Source organism: Copadichromis virginalis, linkage group LG7, assembly GCF_057382275.1.
Source record: "Copadichromis virginalis isolate Kocher_CV1m ecotype Utaka linkage group LG7, C_Virginalis_male_GT1.1, whole genome shotgun sequence".
Taxonomy (NCBI): Eukaryota; Metazoa; Chordata; class Actinopteri; order Cichliformes; family Cichlidae; genus Copadichromis; species Copadichromis virginalis.
Genome location: NC_140624.1, coordinates 51,504,572 through 51,528,945, shown reverse-complemented (window position 1 = coordinate 51,528,945; position 24,374 = coordinate 51,504,572). Strand labels below are relative to the sequence as shown.

The following is a 24,374-nucleotide window of genomic DNA, read 5'->3' as shown; positions in this document are numbered from 1 at the left end:
AAAAACATCAGAGTATCCAAACTTTGCTTGCTGTAAAACAATCACATATTTGGATAACACGTATGTGAAAAGCACAAGTATAGAGACTTTTTATAAACACCACAAAGTGTCTCAAGACAGTCACATTTTCCCACAATGTTGCATAACCACTGAGTCGACAAGAGTGTTTATGGATTACTTTCCAGCTGTCTGGATATGCTCTCGTAGTCTTTAAAAGTTTGCACAATCTCTGGCAAATTATGAACATTTTCAGACGATTCAGTTGCTAACAGCAACGAAGACAGTGCTGATTAACATACCCATTACAGCTATGTTCAAGATACATGGTTTGTGTGATGACACCTACATCACCCACAGGACATAAATCCTTTATTGTCCTACAGTCATTAACAGAAAACTTTAAGATGTGGAAAAGAAGTGGAAAGTGCAGGTTTTTGCTATTTCATTGTGCATATATTCAAACTGTTGTGTTAAATGGTTTTAACCAGTTACTGTAATGTACATAACAAAGTCCTAACAAAGTAATGTGAATTTAGAATCCTCATATATCGTTCCTTACATCCCTATAGGCTGTCAATGCAAACAATGTCAATAAGAAACATAGTTTTAAATAGCTTCATATGACATGAAGGCCCAGCAAATAGATATTGCTCTGCTCGACGGTATGTCTCGACTTTCAGGTGAAAAAAGTATGGACACTTTAAGAGACAGGCAGAAAGTGAGGAGAGACGGATCACCTAGTCCTGGGATGGGACACAGGGCATGCAGGCAGTAAGGTGAGATGCGTGGCTTGTACTGTGGATTTGTAGTTGAGGTTTGGCCCTGTGTATGTCCCCTATCCCTGACCCTGCCTCGCCATACTGAAAAACCATTCAGAGCCTGCCTGCTACAACAAATGTTGTACAGAGCGGAACATATTTGGCTTGTCTGACAGTGTAAAATCACACTCTAGTATCACACATTTAAAGTACCACTGTTTCCTCCATTAAAGTTTCCACGGAAAAAAACCCCCCAAAAACCCAGAAGCCAAATTCCAGAATTCCCGGTCGAAACATCACGGCTAAGGATGAATTAGAGGCTGGATATTCGTGCGTGTTTGTGTGTGAGACAGAGAAAGTGGAGGGCAAAAATACAGAGGAGAAGAGAGGAAAAGTTGCTGTTGTCCTGTTTTCCTAAACCACAGAAAAACAAGCAAACGATGACAGAGAAAGTTAAACAGCTAGAAACACAAGAGCAATACGAAGGTGTTTCAGGGTGGCCTACGAGGGAAATCCAATGCCCATAAATGTTGTTATTTGTTTTCAAATATTGCATTCTCTTTGTATTCATCTGGCTTCTGTGGAAATGGAGAGATCTACATCAGGGCGAAACGCGTCTGGGACTTTCCACCTTGAAAATGAACAGAACAAGGCCTGTTTGAGGAGTATCCTTTGGAGACTGACTCACACGCCTGTCACAGTGTTGCATTAAGGATGGAGATTCATTTAAGGAAACTGCTGCTACAGTGGATAGCCGATAACTACAACAAGTTATTGTGCTTTGTTTACTGCAGGATGGAAGCAGGTTAATGAGCTTCTTTGTGTTTGTGTACAGAAAGGACGTTGCCTCCTTGTGCTTACTTTAACAAGTTTCCTTTATAGTCAAGTTGTCTGTGGTTCATTGACCAATACCTGAGGCATGCTTTGGTGATGTCAGTCTCTGTGTATGTGTGTGTGTGTGTGTGTGTGTGTGTGTGTGTGTGTGTGTGTGTGTGTGTGTGTGTGTGTGTGTGTGTGTGTGTGTGTATGAAGTTGCTATGGTTACGCTCCCCTAGTGAAGAGTCTATGATGTCATTCTGATAATTCGAGCTATAATGTGCCCTTGGGTTTTATTAAAGCAGTTTGCTCCACCTCTGGACTGCATGCAGATAAGCGGAAAATGCTGTCGAGGGTAAAAAAGTAAGTATACAGTGCATACTTTAAAGTGATCTTACATTTATGCTAACAAACAAATCACTGTCTTAAATAATCTGACCTAATCTGTGTAGTCACCCTTGGCCAAGTTAAAAGGCACTAACTTCTTGATAAATCTTCAAATTGCTAGTTTTAAAGGAATCTGTGAATGTTTTTCACCAGACTTACATTTTTTTTTGTTTCCATTCTGGCTGAGTGTGTGTGAAAGAGAGAGGCAGCGACATACAAATGGACTAAGACACACACACACACACAACACACACAGAAAAGCAGACACCTAACAAAAGCCATATGTTGAGCCCGAGGTAGCCATCCGGCTGAAGTCTGACACTGTGTTACAGAGCACTGTGGCTCTGGGAAGAAAGTAAATACAGCCAGAAGTGCTTTACACCTAGTCTGAAAGGCATACAGTCAACCTGCACTATTCAATTACTGACCTAATTTGTTTAAGACATGTGCACGGCTCAGCTGCATTTGATGCATGATGTGATTGGAAGCTTTTAATAGGATCTTCTTTTCATTTATTAGACATATGTTTGCAACAGTTTACTTGGAAAAAGGGTGAAAGGAACTATTTTGATGCTGACTGGAAGCGAGCACAAAGATTAAACTGAAGTGGTTCCCAACATTTTTCTGGCTCACATGCGGTCTTTGTTTATATCTGTCATATTTCAGAGGTATTCAATTTAATTAACTGCCATCAGCTGGAGTTTACTTGGCACTACTATATGAAACTGTGGGTCAGGCTCCACTCCTTTATTCTAGCTTTCGTAGTTTATTCACTGTGTTATATGACTTCATAACTAAGTTTACATTGTTTACAAGTTAAAGTCTTTACAGCCAAAGTTTTGTTCCTCAATCTGCCCTCACTCCTAAGTCATTACAAAGCGACACTTGATCAGGTACCTAGCATATTACACTGTAATAACCTGGGCAATTTTTACATCGTTTTGCAACTTTTCAGTGGAGTAGAGTTTAAAATGCTGATTAAGGGGAAAAAGCAGTCCACTGACGTAGTCACTGTTACAGAATGGGTAACTATGTTAACCAAGGATGCGTAACCACGGTATCGAAGGAAACCTGACGCAGATGGGAAAAATGGGGCTCTTAGTGTGTGTTCAACACGACAACCCTAACTTTCCCCCTGAATCTAACCACAGAGTTTAGTTGTTTGAATGTAACTGCAAGTCAAAAATAGAGAGTGAACGTAAAGGAGCCCCAGTCATTCACCACCCAACCTACTTTTAAATTCGGACCCTAAATTTTCTGTTCTTCTCACATTGGCAATGCTAAAATGTAACCCTGTATATTGGAAAATGATGTTAAAGGTGGTTCCCCTAGAGTTAAAATATGAATCTAGGGAATGGGAATGGGTTGCATCCTTTCTCTAACCACTAACCAAGAAACCACATTTAATTCTGACACATTGCATTTGGCTGATTGTTTGTATCTTTTCCACATGTACTGAGCCAAAATTCGTTCACTTAAACTTCAACTGCTGACGCGCCCTCAGGGAACAAGTATTAACAAGTAGTAACACACGCGCTCACAAAGATAAGCACACAGGGATGCATTCATGCCCACAGAGACGCATACACAACCCAGACATTCAACTTGGTCTTAATCTCAGTCTGTGCTTGTTACACTTCTGTCTACCAGAAGGTCTGCCCTACATTTTACTTCCTTGGACTTATGAATCACTCAAGCCGTGCCTTAAGTAAGATTTAAGACACTAGCAATTTGACGACTGAGTGCATGATTCCCATTCTCTTTTCCCCTTTGAAAAAAAGTCTGACCCCTTTATCTCCTGTGGCAGCCTTCCTGCCAGATCTCTGCAGGATCCACTAAACAAACTGGCGAGCACAAAAAGGAAAAACAAAAATGGAGAGAATTGGGAAGCAGAAGATGAGTAGAGATACTTTTACAAAGATGAGCAGGTTATACACAAACAACACCACACACAGACACATTACCAATACACATTGTGACTCATGCATTGCCTCGGGCCTCGCCTCATAGTTTGCAGATGCAAACGCCTTGCTCGCCTTTTAGTTGGTAAATAGGCGTTTAAGAACAATTCACTTCAGTTTACTGAGAGTAAACTTGATGAAAGGGTTTTGAGAAGCTCTGGAAGGACATTAGCAGTTCAAGTCTTACCTTTCGACCTGGCTGGCCAATCATTCCAACTGGGCCAATGATCCCCGAGTCTCCCTGGAATACAAAGTGGGAATGTTTAAAGGCCAAGTGTGGAGGAAAGTGAGGTCACACACACAGCAATCAGAAATGCGCTTAGAGCCACCCAGGACATCATTACAAATTAATGGGGAAAATAAGTATAGGGAGGATATTATACCTTCTCTCCTTTGGGTGCTGGTCCAGGTGAGATTCCAGGGTCACCTTTGTTCCCCTGGGAGAAACAAACAATTCACCAAACTCACACGGTGAAGTCAATCATATTTATCACATGAATAAAATATGAACATATTTTCTTTTTGTGGAAGACTTAAAGGACATAAAGGGGTCCCTCTTTATATCACATACTTAAAGATAACAAGTAACGTCTTTGTAGTGTGAGAAATTTAGTAACACACATGCTCTACTTAGTGGCCTCCACACACACACACACACACACACACACACACACACACACACACACACACACACACACACACACACACACACACCAAGCTTCATTGTCAGCAGGTAACAATAATGGGGTTTCAGCACATCAAAGCCACGGATCGGAAATTACACTGAGTGCTGACTCCCTCTCTTTCCCCTTCGGACCCCTGCCATTTACAACTCTGTCTCGTTTATTAATGGTGAAAGAACGAAGATTGTGGTGCACCCCGAGACATCAAACACTCCATAATCTTTCTTTCAACACACTTGCCAGGAAGAAGAAGCTTGGCCCACACCAGTCTGTCTCACAATATACCGAAGTTCTCATTAAACCTTTGCTGCTGATCATTCCATCGTGTTTGCGTATGCCTGACCTTATCTGTAACTCATGAGACTTAGAGGTTCTTTAAACAGTTTGCTTATGTTTCCAGTGTTGTTATTAAGCATGCTAACCAGCAGCCAGCAGCCTTTCTTACACTGCAGAGAAATCACCCTTCCAATCTACCTCTCAGCTGGAAAGCAACAAATCTGAGTGCAATCAATAAATAATAGGGTATGATAATAGCTTGAAGGTTTGGAAAAGTTTCCATTTTTTTTCATAATGCACTTTAGGTGCAGGCCCTCACTCTACCATGTAAGCACACAATGTCAGAGGTTAAGGGTATTTGCAAAGGCATAAATCCATTACATCAGGAATGCAGAAAATATTATATATACATATATTTATATATTTTCTCCTTAAAGACCTCAAGACCTTTCAACATAAAAACCTCAGTCGCTTGCAAAAGTCTGCAGAACAATTCAAGTATAAATGGGAATCCTAACATTGATCTCTTCAGCACACATGCTAAAGTGAAACAGCTTCTGTACTCCAGCTGCCAGGTACTTGCAGCCCTGCTGTGAACTGAAGTTTCCTTTATTTTTCTGCCATCAAACTCCATTACCGTTTTGCTTTGTAGGGGTTTCCAGCTGATATAGAAAAATGTAAATCTAACATGTTCTCATGGGATTATGATTCACATTACATCATAGTAAAATAGCAGTATAGGCAAACCCAATCGTGTAACCACTTCATATGGGAAAATCGACATGGCTGGATCACGCAGGACCAAAGGTTAGACTAGATGTGTACCTTGAATCCAGGTGGACCGGGTCTCCCAGGGTTTCCATGTGGACCAGGGGGGCCCTGTGTTGAAATGAGAAAAAGTAAAACACAATCAAAAGGTGATCAAGATCAAGAGCAGGCATTTGCATAAAAAAAGAGCTGACGCAGACTGTGGCTTTGCTTCTGTGAATGAGACCAGGGATGAAGGTGGGGGGTAAAGACTGTCTGGAGAAGCTCAGCCTCAACCTGTTTTCCTATAAATCAACTGTGTGTGTATGTGTGAGTGTGCTGATGAGGTATTTGGCGTTGTTGTTGGGGGTAGATGCTTATGGAAAAAATGGGGCTCTCAGGAGCTGCTTTACCATATGGATGTGGTTTTCCTGCCCCCACTCGCCACAGACTCCACAAGCACCCCCCCCAACACACACACACACACAAACAAACACACATTTTCCAGGGATCTTAATGAGTAATACAGATCATCTCATTTCATAACATTTTGAATTCGATCACTGGTGTGCATTTCTGTCTGCACCGACTGTTGGTGAGGAAATGAGCTCAAACAAAGCAAGATCTACAGCGGCGGCACATTTGTAATGTAAAACCATCTCACTCTGTCCAGTAACCCCCACAGGGAGGTTTAAAAGAAGATGTTGGAAGCCAGAGAGTGAAAACACACCAGTTTTTCTTGGGTTTGAAAAACAGCCTGCAGAAAAAAAGCATGTGAGGCTGCTATGTCCCCGTCACTTAGATAGCTGTTTGTCTTCCCCTCTCTTCTTCTGAGTTTGCTGTATAATGCTCACTCCTTCCCTCCAAATGGTATGCCATTTTTGGGTCCATGACCTAGCTCTGTCCTGGGTCAGGGCTGATCGAGTCAAAATGTGGAAAAAGAGCAAAAACTGCTTTAAGAGCTGGGTCAGCAGGTTTTACTGAGGTGGCTAAAAACAAATCAGGAAGTTATTATGTAAGGCAGGGGTGTCAAACTCCAAGCCTCGAGGGTCGGTGTCCTGCAGGTTTTAGATCTCACCCTGGGTCAACACACCTGAACCAATGATTAGTTCATTACCAGGCCTCTGGAGAACTTCAGGACATGCTGAGGAGGTCATTTAAATCAGACATGACATGACAGCATACAGCAGGCCTTTGATGGAACGGATCTTTCTATTAAGGGACAGTTTGATGAAAGTGACCAAGAGTTTGTGATGGGTGAACACAGCATCTTGGTAACACGAGGTTCTTATTAAGTAACACTCAGGAATTTCCAGCAAAGATTTTATTCAATTTAACTTTGCATTGATTTGTTTGCTGTAGCTCAGGATGTAGAGCGGGTCATCTACTAAGGTTCAATCCCTGGATGCTCCAACCTACTTACCAAAGTATTCTTGGGTAAGATACTGAAGTTACTCTTTGATGCATTCATCAGAGTGTGAATGTTAGATAGAAAGCACTTAGGCATAAAAAATGTTTGTATAAATGTGGGTGAATGAGGCATGCTGTATAAAGCGCTTTCAAAGCTCAAGTAGAAAAGTGCCATAGAAGAACCAGTCCATTTACTTTGCATGATTCACAGGTCAAAAGAGTCCTCAGGTCTTACTGGGTCTTTGTGCATCTGCCCTTCGTCTGAAACAAGCTGTTTTACAACCCTTCTACTGCCTTTAAGCCAACGTTCTTCTGATTGGTTGCCCCTCACAAACAAAAGAATTAAACAAATGGGGCTTCTCTTATGCTTGGGATGACCTTAGTAAGGATTTCATACAGAGAGCCATGAGTAAAAAAAACAACAACAAAAAAAAAACCCTAAACTGAGTACTTAGAGCAGTCTGAAGCCTGAGCTTTTGGCTTACATGCATTATTTGTACATACGCTGAACTCATTATTTGAATTTTTGGCCATGTTTCAGATGAGCACATGCAATAGTAGCAGTAAGCCTCTGAAAGAAAATAAGAAAAAGTACGATTTTGAAATACTCTCATTCCAAGCATTCTCAAGTTAAGACCTCGCCTCTTGTCCTCCCACATGCTTCCCTTTTCATTTTCGGTTTTGTATACAGCTGGCATTCCTCGAGAGCTGGTCTGTCCAGACAGCATTAAGGGTCCCTGTTGTGCCCTAAATAAACTTACACAAACAAGACAAGTTTGAATTACATGATTCAAAATTAACCCTGTGGCTTACCACAGGTTGGTCAGTGCTCTAGTAGGCATGGGCTGGCACTAACATTTGCTGCAGTGCTCTCGCCTCCGCGTCTTGCTCCTTCTCTCTCGCAACAATTTCCTAATGTTGTAAACCTCAACATCTGGCAATAAACCCATTCTGATTTCTGATTTCTGATTTCTGATTTCTAATTAGAGAAGACCAGGGTGGGGCACACACAAGCTAAGGGCTATCAAATAAAAAGCCACCAACCTCTGAACAGCAATACAGGGCGTTGCTGTGGTTCCTGCGGTAATAGTGCTGCTAGCTCTGTGTAATTTATTCCAGTTCTTTGGAGACAAAATGGTGAAAATCTAAACAAATGGTAGCTTCTAATGTTTCATCATATGCCACCATATTGTATATAAATACCTATGCTTAAATATACCAAAATGCCCAACAACATATGTGCAACTTGAAGCCAACACATGCACCATACGCACTTAAAATTGGATACGTGACATCACTGCCAAAGTCACGTTCACACGCAGAATATTTTAGATGAGGCCTTTTGATGGGCTGTGCTGTAAACATACTCTGACTTTCAACACTAGCTCGTAAAAGAGACTTTAAATGTATGTACAGCCACCATATTAAAGATAAAAGAGATGATGCTGTGCCAAATGAGAGCAGACGGGGCAGTATCTGATTAACTAACATTAGATCAAGAGAGCATGTGAAACTGCTGGATGTCCTCATAATTAAAGATTCCACCAAGCATTCACAGACACTCGAACCTTTGCCCCTAAAGATATTTCACTGTTTGTTAAAAGTCTGAAAACAGACCTCGCCACTGCTGGATAAAAAGAGTGGAATTTGCAGCTTAATGCCACATGAATTACACTCAAATGCTATAATAACAGAAGCAGATGGGGATGAATGAACTGCTTCTGTGCCAACATTTTTAGCATATGAAAAAGGAAATAACGAGTAAAAGTCTAAAGTATTATTTAGGTATTTAAAACAATAATAGTAATAATTAATAATGTGAATGACGAGTTTGGAAATTAAGATGGAAACCTAGATGTGGTTTTTATGCCAAAACAAAGTGCCCAAAAGGGGATTGGTCTGTGATTTTTATAGTCCCGGAGGTCATTACAAAGTTGCTCCAGAGGAAAGACCCGTTCACACAGTTTACTCTAGGGATTATAAAGACCCTTGAAAAGCTGATCTGTTGCGTGGTGTTACCGAAAGAGCCCAACAGAGGAGCACATGTTTTCATTTGAAAGTTCTTTAAAGTTTTCCAGGTTTCTATTCCGTATGCCGATCTGGGATCTGAATGCATACAGGTGAAGCAGGGTAGGGGAAATTTGGTTAGCGACAGAGGAGTGGTTTGGAGGGAATGCAGGAGGAAAGATGGGTGACAGAGATATTTTCACCCACACAAAGACCCTTTTGACCCAGCAGTTTCCAGATGAACACACAAACACACACGCACACACACAGGCTTCAGATAGATATAGGCCTGTGCGCTGACGATGCATCCACATTTCCACTCACACCCTCCTACCATCGTCGTCATTATATACCCTCAAATACACTCGAAAAAGTTTGGCCCGACTATTCATGGGTACTGAGCAACGATCTCTGTACTCACATCTGTTGCCATAGAGATGGCATCTCGCACTCTCATGTGTGGGATGAGAGGTCAAGGTTCATGGTTGGTTCTTCTTGGGCTCAATGGTGCTCTGTGTGTCATCATGCAGACTTCCAGTAATCCCAGGCTACAGAAGGTCAAACCTGGTAGAGCTCTTTTATCAGAAACTAGTCTTTCAAACAAAAGAACCTACCTGTGACCCTGCAGACTAAGCAATCTGCGCCATATATTCAAATTTTTAAGTGACCAACAAGTAAATTTCCCTTCCTAAATTGAAACCACACATACATCTGGCTAAGAGGGGAGAGTTTGCATAGCATGTCTTTGCGCGGAGTGCATGTTAGCATGTGTGTGTGTGGCTTTCTATGTTTGCACACACACATGGCAGCAGCAGTTAAATTTGATAAATGCTTTTGTTTACAGGAAAGCGCCATAATCTGTCTCACTCTTTATATAGGCAGTTTGTAAACTCACCCACATACGGTATGTCTGTGCTGCACGGAGGGATTAGTGTTGTAGCACGCATACAATCCCATGTGAGCGCTTATGGGCCCAAGTGTGTGGGTTAAACTAAATCACACTGGCAGCGCGTTTGCAACTGACCCCTGGATTTATAAATACATCCTTACTGAAAATGACTTCTTTTCATTGCTTGCCCTTTGCAAACCAACCACTTCCACTGAGAATGCCACCAGCAGTTCAACATCTCTCTTGACATAAGCGTGATGCTGTTGCTGAGATAGTTTATTGAGTTTGACAAAAGTCACTTCTAAGCTATGATGATGGTAAGGGGTCACTGCCATATGCTAAAGCTTTATCAAGGGCAAGTTAGAGTTGAGAAGTCCAGCCCAGCCTGGGATCCAACCAGTGATTAAGGATTATGCTGCAGCACATTTTTCCTGCTTGAACTACTGCAGTTATCAAAGTTATCCTTCTGTTTATTTGCATTTATCTTACACATTCATTGCTTACGAGTCCAAAATAGAGAAAGTGTTCCTTAGGAAAAGCTTTAACAGCTCTCCTTGTAAATTTCCAAAATACATTTGGAGGAAAGTTTCAGCTTTCTTGCGCAAAACATATTTCCACTCAGACTCATGCTTGGCTTGACTGGCTTCACGCAGCTCTCTGCTTAGATTTTTAAACCCTATTTAGGATTCATTCCAGGTAAGTTTGATTTGGATCATAAGAAATCCCACAAGAGGGACCAATGTGGTGAAACTGGTACTACAGACAGAACGGGAGGTGCTGATTGGGCTTAAATAGCTTTAATTAGAGCCAGACAAAGAGCTTTTCATACATATGTAGTGGCGCTGGGGATCGCAGAGACTTTAGCTTAACGGTCTTGCAGACATGGAGGAATAAGCACGTAGTACATATTATACTTAAACAACAACAAATAAAAATATAAAGGATATCTGAAATCACTGTGTAGTGCATAAAATGTCAGACTTTTTTTTTTTAATGCAGGTTTGCAGTACCTTCCTTGTAATTAACAGTTTAACACCAAGAACATAAGGGATACCACAGGCACAACTGTGCTAAGCGCTAATATCAATGAGGTAATTGACATTAGGGGATAATGCAATGTGCTGATAGGATACAACAAGTTGTTGATTGGTGGGGGTGATGTAATTTTTCAGACAAAAACAAAAGGAGAAAAAAATTGACACCAAAATTGTCAGAATTCCTCAGAATTCTGATTTTTTTGTGGTACATTTTATGTAAATCAACACAGTATGTGTTAAAACTTCTACTGTTGTTTCCCTCTATGGGTACTGCTGGATAAGAGGAACACATTTTATTACAATCCGTTAAAGGGTTATGATAGTTCAGTTTGGGCAATGCAAACGTGCTGCCGTCGTGGTTACAAACAAATGTCAGGCTGAATCCTTACATTTTATGGGACAGTAAGTGAGAAACAGAGGAAGAGAGCTCCTGTAAGAAGACTAGATTTATTTAACTTCCTTGGAAAAAAGAAGTCTTTCATTAGCCCAGAATGGGATTCCTATGGAGTGTTGGTGCAGTCTGCTGCAACAGTTCAGTCGGAAGTAGAAAGTCCAGTGAAGCCATGTGTTCTTTGTCTGTTTACAGTGCTTTTATTAGGCATCCTGTGGCACAGGCAGCCTTTTCAAAGACCGTCTTTATAGAAGCTTTCCTGTTTATGCTCAGGGGTGGGAGGTCAGCACTCGCATCCCCATGCTGAATATGGTCAATCTGTCTGCATAGGAAGACTTTGTGTGTGAGTATATGTGTGAGCGCTGGGTTGATAGGAGGGACTTGGAAGGCTTTTATTTTCATGACTGCGTCTTGTTTGGTTATTGTGGCTTTTTTGCCTTTGAGGTTTAGATCAACAGGTAGGATAAAACACACACTTATTTACATTTATTTAAAAAAAAAACAATAAACAAAAAACCCTCAACAACAGACAGAATCGTTTTTTATGAAAATGTGTTCGATCTGGTTGGAGGTGTCAGGGGGTGGTCAAAGACACTTACCCGAGGACCCCTCTTGCCTAGCACGCCTGGCTTCCCTGGAGGTCCAGGCAGCCCCTACAGAAAGATTATTTGGTTAGTGTTGCAGTCTGATACACCATTTATACAGCACAATGACTAAGTATATTCATTTAGCATACACTGACAGAACCAGACTCTCATCCAATGCATTTTCTCGGTGGATTCATCTACATCACAGAGGCTGCCATTCATCCACAGGGTGAAAAAACCGCACACAAAGCGACACCTTTTCCCTCTGAAGTAATTCCATCTCAAGGTGTTGAGAGTTCACCCTTAGCCATCGAGAGGATTTGAGCCCTTGCGGCAGGAAATCGTAGAAACACTAGAAATAACAGGTCATTTCCTGCACCGCTCAATGCCCCTGTGTGTCTATATCAGGCCCGTGCTCATTTGTTTTCTTTTAATTGAAAAAGAGGGAGAAAACGCAGAAATCAGGGAAAACAGTATTTTTGGTCATTTTGGCAAAACAGGCAACAATGTGGGCTTCTGGTTGTTAAAGCATCTTGTAGTAAAGTGTTTATATAACACGTTTTACATATTTTGTCCTCAAAAAAATCGATAAATAGTCGAGTAGTAAAAAATAAGCAGCATCTCGCTTTTTGATATTGACTCATTTTAGCTCTCAAAAAGAATTTAAGAAAGAAGAGACTAATTCAAAAACAATTTAAATAAAGAAAACCACAACTCATTCTTTACACACACAGACATCATGTCTGATCCTCAGGGTTATTCTAATAATAGTCACTACCTGCATAAAGTGTGTCTGTCTATTCTCTGATTTATTTATTTATTTATTTATAACTGTGCTGGAACCATCTCCTCCTCCGCAATGACCTCCTAAGTAGAGACCACCCTTACTGTTGCAGGTGGTGTGCCCTATGGTGGCCTGAAGACCTGTCAACGTCAACATACACCAGTGTCCGTCTTCACACTTACACCCCCTGCCTCGGCCTTCCTTTCTTAGCCTGGTTTGTTTATTTACTTCACTGTCTTTTCCTTTTTGCACCTGTCAATCTTACCTCATTTCTTTTCTCTAAGACAATTTGTTCAGGCTTCTGGAAAGGATGCTTTCAGTTATGCTGGCTGTGCTCGTCTGCATATATGAATTGTGCATTGCTGTGCACAGAGTTGTCCTTTGATACACGATAAACTCTGTTTCTACGTTTACAGCGATGAAAATCGTGCTTGGCGAGTTTGAAAAACGCATTTTTAAGGTTTCCTTTCTAAAAGCTTATATATAAAATGCACTTTAACTGAGCACAGAAGTATGTTTCCATACAGTCAATTCAGATTCAAATTCAATCTCAAAAAAATGCAGTGGAGCAGATGTCAAAGGAAACCATTTTTCATGGTAGGAGTGAGGCGCCAAAGGTGCTTCAGAAGAGCGACTGCAGCATGTATATGTGCCTGAGCTGGATGTTTCTTCTGGCAGCTGGAGCTCTGTTTCTGTGCGACAGGAAGTCCAAATCACACTTCTGCTGTAACTGTTAAAGGCTCTTAAGGTGTGCAAGAAAAGCGTGCACATAAAATGTTGTGCTCTTGGGAAAAGAGTTGGCACAGTACACTAATGGCATGCGTAAAAAAAAAAAAAAAATCAAGATCCATACTGAGAGGAAACCATAACTGCTTCACTCGGGATCTCTGATGGTACTACACAGTTACACAGAGACAGAGCAGGAGGCACGTGTATGTGCAGGCATCCACATTTAAAATAAATAGGTCTTCCAGTCTCATAATATCTTACCCAGTCATTGAAGTCAGGCAAAATGCACATTTTCATGCACTTTTAAGATAAAGCCCAGAGCATTTCTATGGCTTTATTGTACTTCAGGGCCAGAACTCCACCACAACCTACCCTACATTTAGTGCAACTTAACCTACATTTAGCATAAGCCTCAGCACAGTATCAGCACTTGTGGATATGCCAGACAGTCCTTTGGTAAATAATCTTCAAACTTCCCTTACTGATCCTTCTACAATTTATTTTCTTCGGTAAATGACTGCACTTCATATCAAGATTACAGGTCCTGGTTTCTAAATGCCAGCAACTTGGCTCACCTTAATGACAGTAAAGCATCTACTGGACATCACTACAGAGGTAAATTAGCGAGCCCTAGACACACTGTATTCTGCAGTCTACAGCACCAAATGACAGGCTGCTGCAAAGAATAAGCAAGGCACACGTATCAAACGAGCAGGCCCTGCTTGCACTTTACACTAAGATGACTTAATCACAGGTACAAGTATGAACACACCCAAGAGACACTGACAGAGACATTGTGGTCTGATCATTCTGACCACATTTTGAGTTGGGAAACTGTGTAGACAGTTGTGTACACAAAGGTATTCTCTGCTTCGTGGAGACAAGCACATTTTCTGAGACTTGTTCTGATGCTGAAGGAGGGCCTCGCCTAACTTAACGCCTGTATTGGGAAGCTGAATGTTTGCTGACTGCTTTAACCTTTGACCTGGACCTGGCTTTGAAACGAGACCATGCAACCTCCACCAGAACTCTCTGAAAGAGGAATCTGGTGCTGAGACGGCAAGGCGTCAGACCTGACATGTCACAGCCAGACTGGAAGGCTCTGTGCATGGAGTAAGGTGAAAAGAATTAGAGAAATATAGCAGGGCTTCAAACCTCTGTGGCAAAGGAGACTGTTCCATATTAACCTAAATATCTGTGTGGTCTTTTTCTAACCCAAAAACACCTAAATCAAAACTGCACTGGTCTTTGTTACAAGTGACAAAGACCAAGGCAGACTGGGATGAGCTAAAAGAAAAGCTCCATTCACTTTTATTGCTTTACTAATGTAAACTTGCCACACACAGCTGCAGGCACAGAGATGAGACATAGTCTGTGCACTGCTTGCTCACCTTGATTTTGCAAAACACCAGTGCTGATATAGATTTTTTTTCTTGTAGCATTTACACACAACCAGTCTCACTAAACAGCTCAGGTTGACCAAAAGTTCTTACCTGCGGTCCTACATTTCCTTTCTCTCCCTTAGCTTCTACCAGCATGGAGAATTGCGTAGGTGGCACCTCCCAGCTCTGGAAGCCATCAGTAGCAGGTGGTGTAACTGGGTTGTATGAAGGTTTAGTAGGTCTTGGGGTGACTGGAGCCTTGGTGGTCATTGGTTGCTTTGTTGGCTTAGGGGTTTTAGCAGCTGTAGGTTTGGGGGTGGCTGATTTTGAGCGGTTGACCTTTGATGTTGTTGGTTTAAAAGGAGCATCTTTTAGAGAATCTGGTTTGGGTTTGGACGGAGTGGCTTTCGATGATGTAACTTTAGACTTGGAAGGAGTTTTACTGGCTCTGGTGGGTTGGGGTTTCTTTGGGACTGCACCTTGGTCTAATAATGCAGGTTTAGGCTTTGTCTTGGAGGGTTTGGTGCTGGTACTGACTGGTATCGTAGGTTTCTTTGAATTGCTTGCTCCCACACTTGCATTTTTTGGGTTGTTTTGAGGGGTGGGTTTTGACAGAGTGGGTTTAGAGAGTGTGGGTTTTGAGGGACTGGGTTTTATCGGACTGGGTTTTGATGGAGTGGGATAAGAGAGACTGGGTTTTGGTGGAGTGTGTTTTGATGGAGTGGGTTTTGGTGGAGTGTGTTTTGGGGGAGTGGGTTTTGGTGGACTGTGTTTTGATGGAGTGGGTCTTGGGGGAGTGGGTTTTGATGAAGTGGATTTTGATGGAGTAGGTTTAGAGGATTTCTGATTAAAAGCTTTAGGACTGGAGGGTCTTGCCGTTGATGGTTTCGTGGGTGGTGCTCCTGTCCTGAGTGGTGTTGTGACAGTGCTGGTTCTGGTCTTGAGAGGTGGTGAAACCAAACCAACTTGGTCTGTAACTGGTATCACAGTTCCCAACAGGGTCTTTGGGATGATGGTCCCTTGGTTCGGTTTTATCGTTTGGGTGGGGGCCACATATCTGACAGCTGAGGCTGCAGCAGCAGCGCTCCTGGCGAGGCTGAACCCTGTGGTTTTCCTGGCGGTTACTGGGCTTCCACGTTTAGGGGTAGCAGCAGTAGCTGTGATGTTTCTTTCTCTCGGTACAATAGGCAGCAAAGGAGAAAGGTTAGGCCTGTACGTGTCAGCTTCCCTGCACTGTTTCTTAATGTACCTGCAATAGTTGTGAGCTGCCTGTGCAGAAGGGACCAGATCAAACTGGCAAATGGCTCCTTCAAAGTGTGCTGAAGTTTGCTGCTGGCTTGTCCTCCCCAGCAGCAGCGAGCCATGGAGCTCTGGAGCCAGCCCCTTTTCACTGTCCGACCCAAAGTCTGCATGAACACTCTGCCCTCCGCAGGAGGCATATAGAGTCACTCTCTGTCCATTAATTCCCAGACCCAGCTGGTGCCACTTGCCATCGTGGGGCTCATAGGGCAGTGCCACAGAGGTATTTGGTCCCGTGTGTAGGACCAGGTTTCCCGGTACAAGCTGTAGACCAAGAAGCAGCTTCTTGTGGTCTGAGAGCAGGGTGAAAAGGAAAGCGCTGTTGATACGGTGAGAGCGTACACTCAGGACCAGCGTGAGGTTAGGCCAGATGGCCGGAGGAAAGATTGATCGCAATGGAGCCTCAATATGCGCCCGCTGGTTGAGGATGATCCCCGATCTGAACGGAATGACTCCTGCCGGCAGAATGCGTGATGTCCTCTCTCCCTTAAGCCCCAACTTTTGGAGAATGTCCACATCTGTAGAGGAAGAAAAGGGCTGTGTTAGATAAGCAGTGTTTACAACATGCTTGTTTGTGATGTTTATGGTTATTGTTATCTCATATTTTTGGTACCTGGTAATCATCAGGAACAAGATAAAATAAACAACATAGGCAACTTTAGAAATATAAATCAAACATCACGCAAGAACTACAAGAGAACACACTGAGATCTGGACTAGTTTTAAACTTTTACTGTAATTTGTGCCCAAACTGTAACATGTTTTAAATGGTTGTGGAAAAATAATTTAAATGTCAATGAGACAATCTGAGTTCTTGCATAAGAATTTGGTGCAAAACATTTCACTTTTTCAAAGTTTTGTTTTAACTAAAGACTCCTATGCTACGAGAGGCTTGCATCATGTCCATATTGAAGCAGTTCACAAAATACTGTAGCTTAAACACTGAAGAGTGAAGAGACAGGCAAAAAGAAAGAAAGATTCAAAACAATAATGAACTCAGCAGACTTTGAGCACATCTAAGTGCTTCTGTAGATGGTTTATAGCAACTTTAGGCCAAAATAAATTTATGTCCAGACAGGCAGGAGTACGCAGCAATCTTGTTTCTTATGTTGCTGAACAGCACAGAGGTCTACTTCAAATGTCAGTGGCTTTGCTAATTCACATTGCTCCAATATGTCTGGCTTTTGTGATGCCTTGAACAGCTTAAAGTGTCGCACAAGGGCAGCGTGTGTACACCACATTCTGTATTGCACTCACAGTGAAATATAATGTTGATCTTTGCCAGTAATCTAAAACCTTACTGAACCCTATAACACTAAAACTCATAGAGATTCATCTCAGCTTACTGTGATTAGAGTTTAAAAGGTCAAACGTTCAACAGGAATTATTAGAAATCCTTTGATAAGACAATCCAAATGTGTTGCAGTTAAACCTAAACACCTCTCCCAGTGTATGCCTATTATCCTAATTTTGTCTTTCCTCTGGACCCCATAAACCTCAAATGAAATTTTGGTTATATAGAGCAGAAAAGAATGGATATATGGTCATAAAAAAATAGAATGCTAAACCAATTAAGCATTGCACTCACTGCAGGTGAGTCAAGGCTAAAGCATCCAGCCAGTACCAGGAACGTACAAGCAGACTAGAGGACCTAATCCTTTCTTAGTAGCCACCTGGCCAACGCACTTGAAAAGCAAAAGCGAGGTCACTGCATGCTTTGTAATGCTGACAAATATGTGTTTGTTGCAAATGTGTGTTTGAGGCACACATTTTATTCATCTCTGTTCATATTAATGCATGCATGCTGTACTGTAAGCTAATGTTCAAGTGCTGACAATGTTAGCTATACTGATAGACACATTTCTTTGTGTCTCTTTGTTTTTAAGCCTTTAATTTGCGAGGGAATGAACTAAATGACATCAGCGTCATCATGTAACCTCTTTCCCATCTCGTCTCTGTCCTTCTCATCAGTATGTAGTCAGCGTGGACATTCAGAACATGGCCACAGAAACCACAAGTGAGTACAACATCTCTCAACTCGAGAGTTCGGAGCACAGTTTCCAACCTTTCAGCCAACTTTGACTCTCTGTTCAGAGTTTCAGTCTCAGTAGTCCCACAGCCCTCATTCTCTCCATGACCTGTGATCTCAGACCTAGGCCCCTCACCATTTTTATTGTCTGCGGGCTCACTCTGACCTGTGGTCACTGGGGCCTGTCTAATGGGGACATGTGTATAGAATCCATGGAAAAGCAGTGTTGATGAGATACCAGAAAAAGTGGGAAAGACAGCTGGGATGTGCTGCACTGGTAAACTATAGAGAGTGAGGACTTGAATGACATGCTTGTCTTTCTATAATACAAGGCTTGCTTTATTAAACTGTTGGGCCCCAGACTTTGAAAATACATATAATTGCAGGGAAAGTTTGAAGGAATATTTGAGCTGAGAGAAAAAGAGGTTTAGAAAACTTTGACATTAAACATATGCAAACTGAAAACAGAACCTTGAGTTAAACGACTCTTTCTCCGCTGATTGCTTTAAGTTCTTTATGGTCCTTACGTGCTATGTATAAGGCTGTAAGACTTCCCTTTAGTTCAAACCATTAGAGCTTTATAAAACAGGAATAATATTCACACTGTGCATGGTGTATATTACTCTCTGTGTGGTCTCTGATGCATTAAAGGACAACAGGAACTTGGCAATGAGGCAGGCGGGTACATTACCTCTATCTGTTCTGTACATTGTCTCCAATTCTTCTATTCTACTGTTACAGAGGCATAAATTAACAGCACAGTCTCAGATATAAAGCATACTGTAAGTGTCTGAGCAGATGCATGTTTAACACATGGCCAGAGTTTATAGTCTCGCAATGTGCCAATTCACTCAAACAGGATAGAGTGAAAGTCCAAGGCTCTTTTCTCTGATCGTATCCCTTGTAGAGGATGAAGTCACTGATTTATACTGAAATAATCCCTTTCGGGCCGATCTGTGCTAGTTTACAATAGTTTATGATATTTCCTCATCATCCCCAATCATCAACACAGCAATATATTGCCTGAATTCCCTGAATATCATATTTGGAATCATCACTTATTAGACTACTGAATATGTTTAAAACGTGAAACTAAGTCTTCGTCTTATGATCAATGCTTAGATAAGGGACAGAACATGGTAAAACATGGTCTATCTGGAATTTTCCTGTTTTTCCTCAACCTTCTGGCAATTTATTTATTTGAATGTTTCAAGAGACACACAGACAAGGATGGAGAGCTGAATGGGGAGTCATATGATTTGGAAACTCAAGAATGAAAGTGAGGGATGACGTGCAAATGCAGATGTTGTTCACCATAATCATTACCTGGCTGTTCCCCTTTTACATTTTAAAATTTGTTCCACTGCAGAAAAAAAATGCTACATTTTTTCCTAATAAAATCATGTCAGTGTTCAATATACAACTTAATCCTTGACTCTGGCCTCCAAAAGAAGTCTTAGGCTGCACTGAGGTATCCGTGTGCCAGGGGACAGTGAGTTGCTCACAGGCTGATCAGCAAGAACGTATTGCTGAACATTCCTCCTCTTATTGTTCATCCTTTCACAGTTCATTGCATTTCACAGTTCAAAACAGAGACTCTTTACTGAATAAAAAGGCTAATTAGAGGATGAAACGGAGCCTAAAAACTAAACTCCTCTGTGTCCTCTGCACACGGCCATAAACAACCAGAAGAGTCTGTTCAGTGACAGGTTGCTTCTCCCCAAGACAAGAACTAACAGACTTAAAAACTCCTTTGTCCCACACGCCATCAGACTGTTTAACTCCTCTCTGGAGGGCAGAGGGAGGGGAAACAGGAGGACAAAGGAGGGGGGAACAACTAAGCTGTAGTGCCTCTGCACCTCACTGTACAATACCTTGTGCAATACTTTTTGTAAATAGTCAACAGTGCAATAGACTCAATACTTGAAATGTGCAATTCACTTGTATTTTTATTTTTTATTCCTATTTATTCTATTTATCCCCTTTGTATATTTTATTTATATTTGTCTCTGTATTTATATATGTGTGTGTGTGTGTGTGTGTGTGTGTGTGTATATATATATATAACAGTTCTGTAACTGTAACTTTGGTCGTTGCTGTGCTTTTTTTGGAAGTCGAATTTCCCAGAGGAACCCACCCGAGGGATTAATAAAGTTCTATCTTATCTTATCTTATCTTAAACTCAGCTTTCAAAAAGGAGCCAAACATGTCCAACTAACTTTATTAGGTCTGACTACTAAATTTTACACCTCTGGTGAATTATCGCCACCAAGACTTGTTATGTTACATTAATTGTTAACACCAGACACTTTAAAGAAGTGTCAGCTTTTCAAAGGCTTATTTGCAGAACTGTGACTGTGGAAGAGCCTTGATGTAATGAACTGAAATGACATTTGGTTTTGTCGACCATCAGTTTTCAGTCACTGCTTTGTCGGGCCTACTGAAGTCTGTGTGCTGTCAGCCTCAATCATAATGACTAGAGTAGGGGGGCAGTTCACTGGACTGTATCAATAACTCTTCATCAGAGGAAACTTCCAAATGGTACCAAAAGGAGATCAAACAGAAACACACTCAACGTTTTCAATTAAATCTGCAATAACTGATTTTTAAGGCTACTTGGATGCAAGATTGTGAATGTAACACTGACTTAAGATCTCGGTTAAAGGCGAGCCTGTTAGCAATCAGCTGAAAATGTTTTAACATCCTGCATTTATGGAGAAACATTACTGGATAATGACTCTGCTCGCCTCATCAAAGTCCTTATGCAGTCTTTTTGACCAATACCAGTGGCTTAGATAGCTGCAAAATGCTTGACTATATATTGACCAGCAAGCCTGTAACTGTTCAGTCTCCTGTTTGCTGCAGAGAAGGATGTCTACGGTAGATGAAACATGCCTGCAAAAGAGCTGAGCACAATAATAAGGCGCATCTCGCTAAATGCTTTGTAAACAGGTGCTATATGAATAAAGTATGAATAAAACTGAATTAACTTAACTGTATAAAATGTTCTGCAAAGTGGAGGCAAGCTCCTGATTTAGGCATCTCTGAATTCTAGTACACGTTTCACATCGTCAAACGTTTCCCTTTTGCCCTTGTGAAGAATATTAGCCTTTACAAATGCTTTGCTAAGTGGGGTCTTCAGCAGTGCAGCTGTCCAGACAAAATTTTGACTTTAACCTCTGACTGACATGAGATTTTACATTTTTTTTTAGATTAATGGTCAACATTGGATCATTGAATGGTTGAGCTGATCACTCCCTAGATCCTTGGACTTAGCTTACTCAACACCTGTTGTTATGGCAACGGCTGGCCCAATTCTCTTAGCAAAGTGTTTATGTGCTTGGGCCTTGACCAAAAAGGCAAAGAATAACTGCAAAACCTCACCGGGGTTCCTTACAGTCTTACAGAGTTGGGGTTTTTTTCAGCACAAACAAAAGAGGTCAGAAAGTGCAGTACGTGGAGGTGAGTATGGAAAGCTTACCTTCAGAGGGTACTTGTGTAAGTCCCAGGTAACAAGTACAATATAAAATGGTACAGAGCAATAGGGCTCTCCTGGAAGAAGAGAAGAGAAGGATGTCAGAGAGAGGCAACAATCACGTGGTATTGGACAGACTATTTAACTCTTTTTCTCATAGTTATTCCTCACTAACTGTATCCATACTATGATCAATCAATCAAATGTGATTGCTGGCTAAGGCAGAGATGTTGATCATATTGGCACCATGAATTGAGTCATAAATAAAGCCAGAAACTTCTTTTTTTTTTTACCATTAACATTAAAGATATAATTCTCTCCCCATTCATTTAGATAGAGCCTTGGCCTCATTAACCCCAAATAACTACTTAGAGGTGTTGCCAAGGTAACTGCAGAGCCTCATAGTGCTTCTAGAGGTAGTCCGGTCCTACGTTTAAGTCCCTGATGGACAAACAGTCTAACAAGTCACAACATGAGAATGCAAAAGTCTTTGTTCCAGCATATAATAAATCCACAAATCTCAATTTACAGATACATTGGACACTTGTCTCAACCCTGACAAAAAAGTAGTATTAATGAATGTAATTATTTGCATTTAACCATAGAAGGCATGCCTTAACATATTGTTCAACTGTGACACAACTGTTTACAGTAGGAGGGCACAAGCAGGAGTCTGCTAAAGCACTTAGATCTCAGCGAGCCTCTATCTCTCTGAAACACAAGAACACACACACATTGTGGTTTTGGAGACAAAAATACTGTAGTAGACTCCCAAAACCAACCAAATGTGCATGCATGTGCGCTCGTACATACACACATGTGCAGAAAAAACAAAAACAAAATGTCTCTCAGCACCCTCACCGCATCCAGGTGTGCAGCATAACTTAAAGAAACTGACTGGCAAGTGGACTGAGATCCCAGTAGGGGTCCGAGATCTGGTGACAGGCTGGGGGAACCACTGTTTACCACTGGAGGTCATCCAGGCGCACATGGTCACACACAGACACACACACTGGAGGAGGAAATGTATATAACAGCTGTTGCTGGTGGGCCACAGTAGGCAAACAGGGCTCCAAATACATAAATGTGGGAAAGACGGTGACTGTTGCATAAGCTGAGCGATTTACATTATCCCAGACAAGGACGTGTGTCTGCCTCTCTTCAGAAACAATTCTACAGCTCCAACATTAACCAGTGTGTGTGTGTGTGTGTGTGTGTGTGTGTGTGTGTGTGTGTGTGTGTGTGTGTATCTGAATGCACGTGTGCAACAGTGTGCTCACATCCATGTTTGTGGTGTCTGTGTCTCCAACCCTTCCATCCTCTAGTTGCTAATGAAGCGTCATCACACTCATCCACACACACAGCTGGCTGTGGTTGCTCGGGATGTGTTTGTGTTTGTGTGTCACTGTGTGTGTATGTGTGTGGACTTGTGTGACTCAGTGTCTTATCAGCGGAGGGAGAGATCCGCTTTCTGAAAATGAGTCATGAATGATGAGGTTTTTACTGCAGCCCCGACAACTTTTATTCTACTCCTCGGGCTGTTTACATCTGTGGAAACTGGACCGGGTTTCCTAGGAAACAGCACCATTTTCTTTGGCTTTTCACATTAAAAGTTCTCAGTAGCTTGTTTAGATTTTCATTAGGAGAGGGGGCTTTTGAAAGGCATCTGACAGGTCAGGATTTTCTCCTGTGTGGAGCATTTGAAGGTGGCTGTGCTGAAGGGGGATTTGTATGCAGTGGATATTTAAATCAAATAAACTGACATCTGTACGCTGACCCTGTGTGGTGTGGTTTTCATACTGCAACAGCGAGCTATGACATGACTCCCTGAGGGGATTCTTCCCTAAGCTGAGTGGACAAAATACAGACTGGATGAGCAATCCCTCCTCCTAAGTCATCCACTGCATTAGGCAGCCTAACACACATACTGTGCGTTAGGCTGCCTAATGATACACTGAAGTCCCAGCACAGAATGGGGGAAAAACTGCCATGCACTGCTGATAACATATTTATCTCCAGATTAAGAAGTGATTAGCCCACAAATCTGCCATTTTAAGAAAAATAATGGTAAGAGATCAACAACCAATTTAACAGAGTGATAAACTGTTGGAAGGAGTGAGACAGTGAGTGAATAGAAACTGTTGCAATCTTTGTACAATTCCCTAAGTGGCAAAAAGGTATTGCTCATTATAAAATCAGCATCAGTAATCTGCAAACTTAATAGTAAATATCCTCTCTTCTACGATATGTTCTGCTAATATTTCCACTGTGTTCTTAGACACCCCCCCCCCCCCACCCCCAACAACCATGACAAACCATTCCCCCAGAAACATATACGCAGAAGCACCAACCTCTCTGCAGTTATAGAGGGAAAAAAGAAAAAGAAAAACACAGAAAGGCCAGTGTAGTTTCCATTTCTATTTACAATTTTGGCCTTCTTATTGATTCTCTTGAAGGATTTCCCAAAGGTGATCCTTCCCCCTGACCACAAACTCACATTCACACACAGTGGAAAATTCCTGTGGATGAGCTGACACTAACAAGGGCTGATGAGGAGGAGGAGGGTTTAAGAGTGTCAATCCACTTTTCTCCCTGCAGTCAGCTAATGGCTCACTTCAGACAGTTTTTCAAATAATCCACACCTTGTTCTACAGAGTACTCAGGCTCTGAGCTGGATTTTGGAAGGGACTGCAGTTAATCAATCCTTTGGTCAATGAGTCATCAATT

At 41.7% G+C, this 24,374-nt stretch overlaps 1 protein-coding gene across 1 annotated transcript in view; it reads right to left on the bottom strand.

The window, feature by feature from the left end:
• The window catches only part of col27a1a (collagen, type XXVII, alpha 1a), a 66,421-nt gene that overhangs the window by 40,254 nt on the left and 1,793 nt on the right, over positions 1–24,374 (bottom strand). The window contains exons 2-7 of the mRNA XM_085464071.1: positions 21,654–21,724; positions 14,956–16,661; positions 11,962–12,015; positions 5,707–5,760; positions 4,306–4,359; positions 4,110–4,163 (exon numbers count right to left, since the gene is read on the bottom strand). Coding sequence (XP_085320197.1) covers positions 4,110–4,163; positions 4,306–4,359; positions 5,707–5,760; positions 11,962–12,015; positions 14,956–16,661; positions 21,654–21,724 — 1,993 coding nt within the window. The remainder of the gene's footprint in view (positions 1–4,109; positions 4,164–4,305; positions 4,360–5,706; positions 5,761–11,961; positions 12,016–14,955; positions 16,662–21,653; positions 21,725–24,374) is intronic.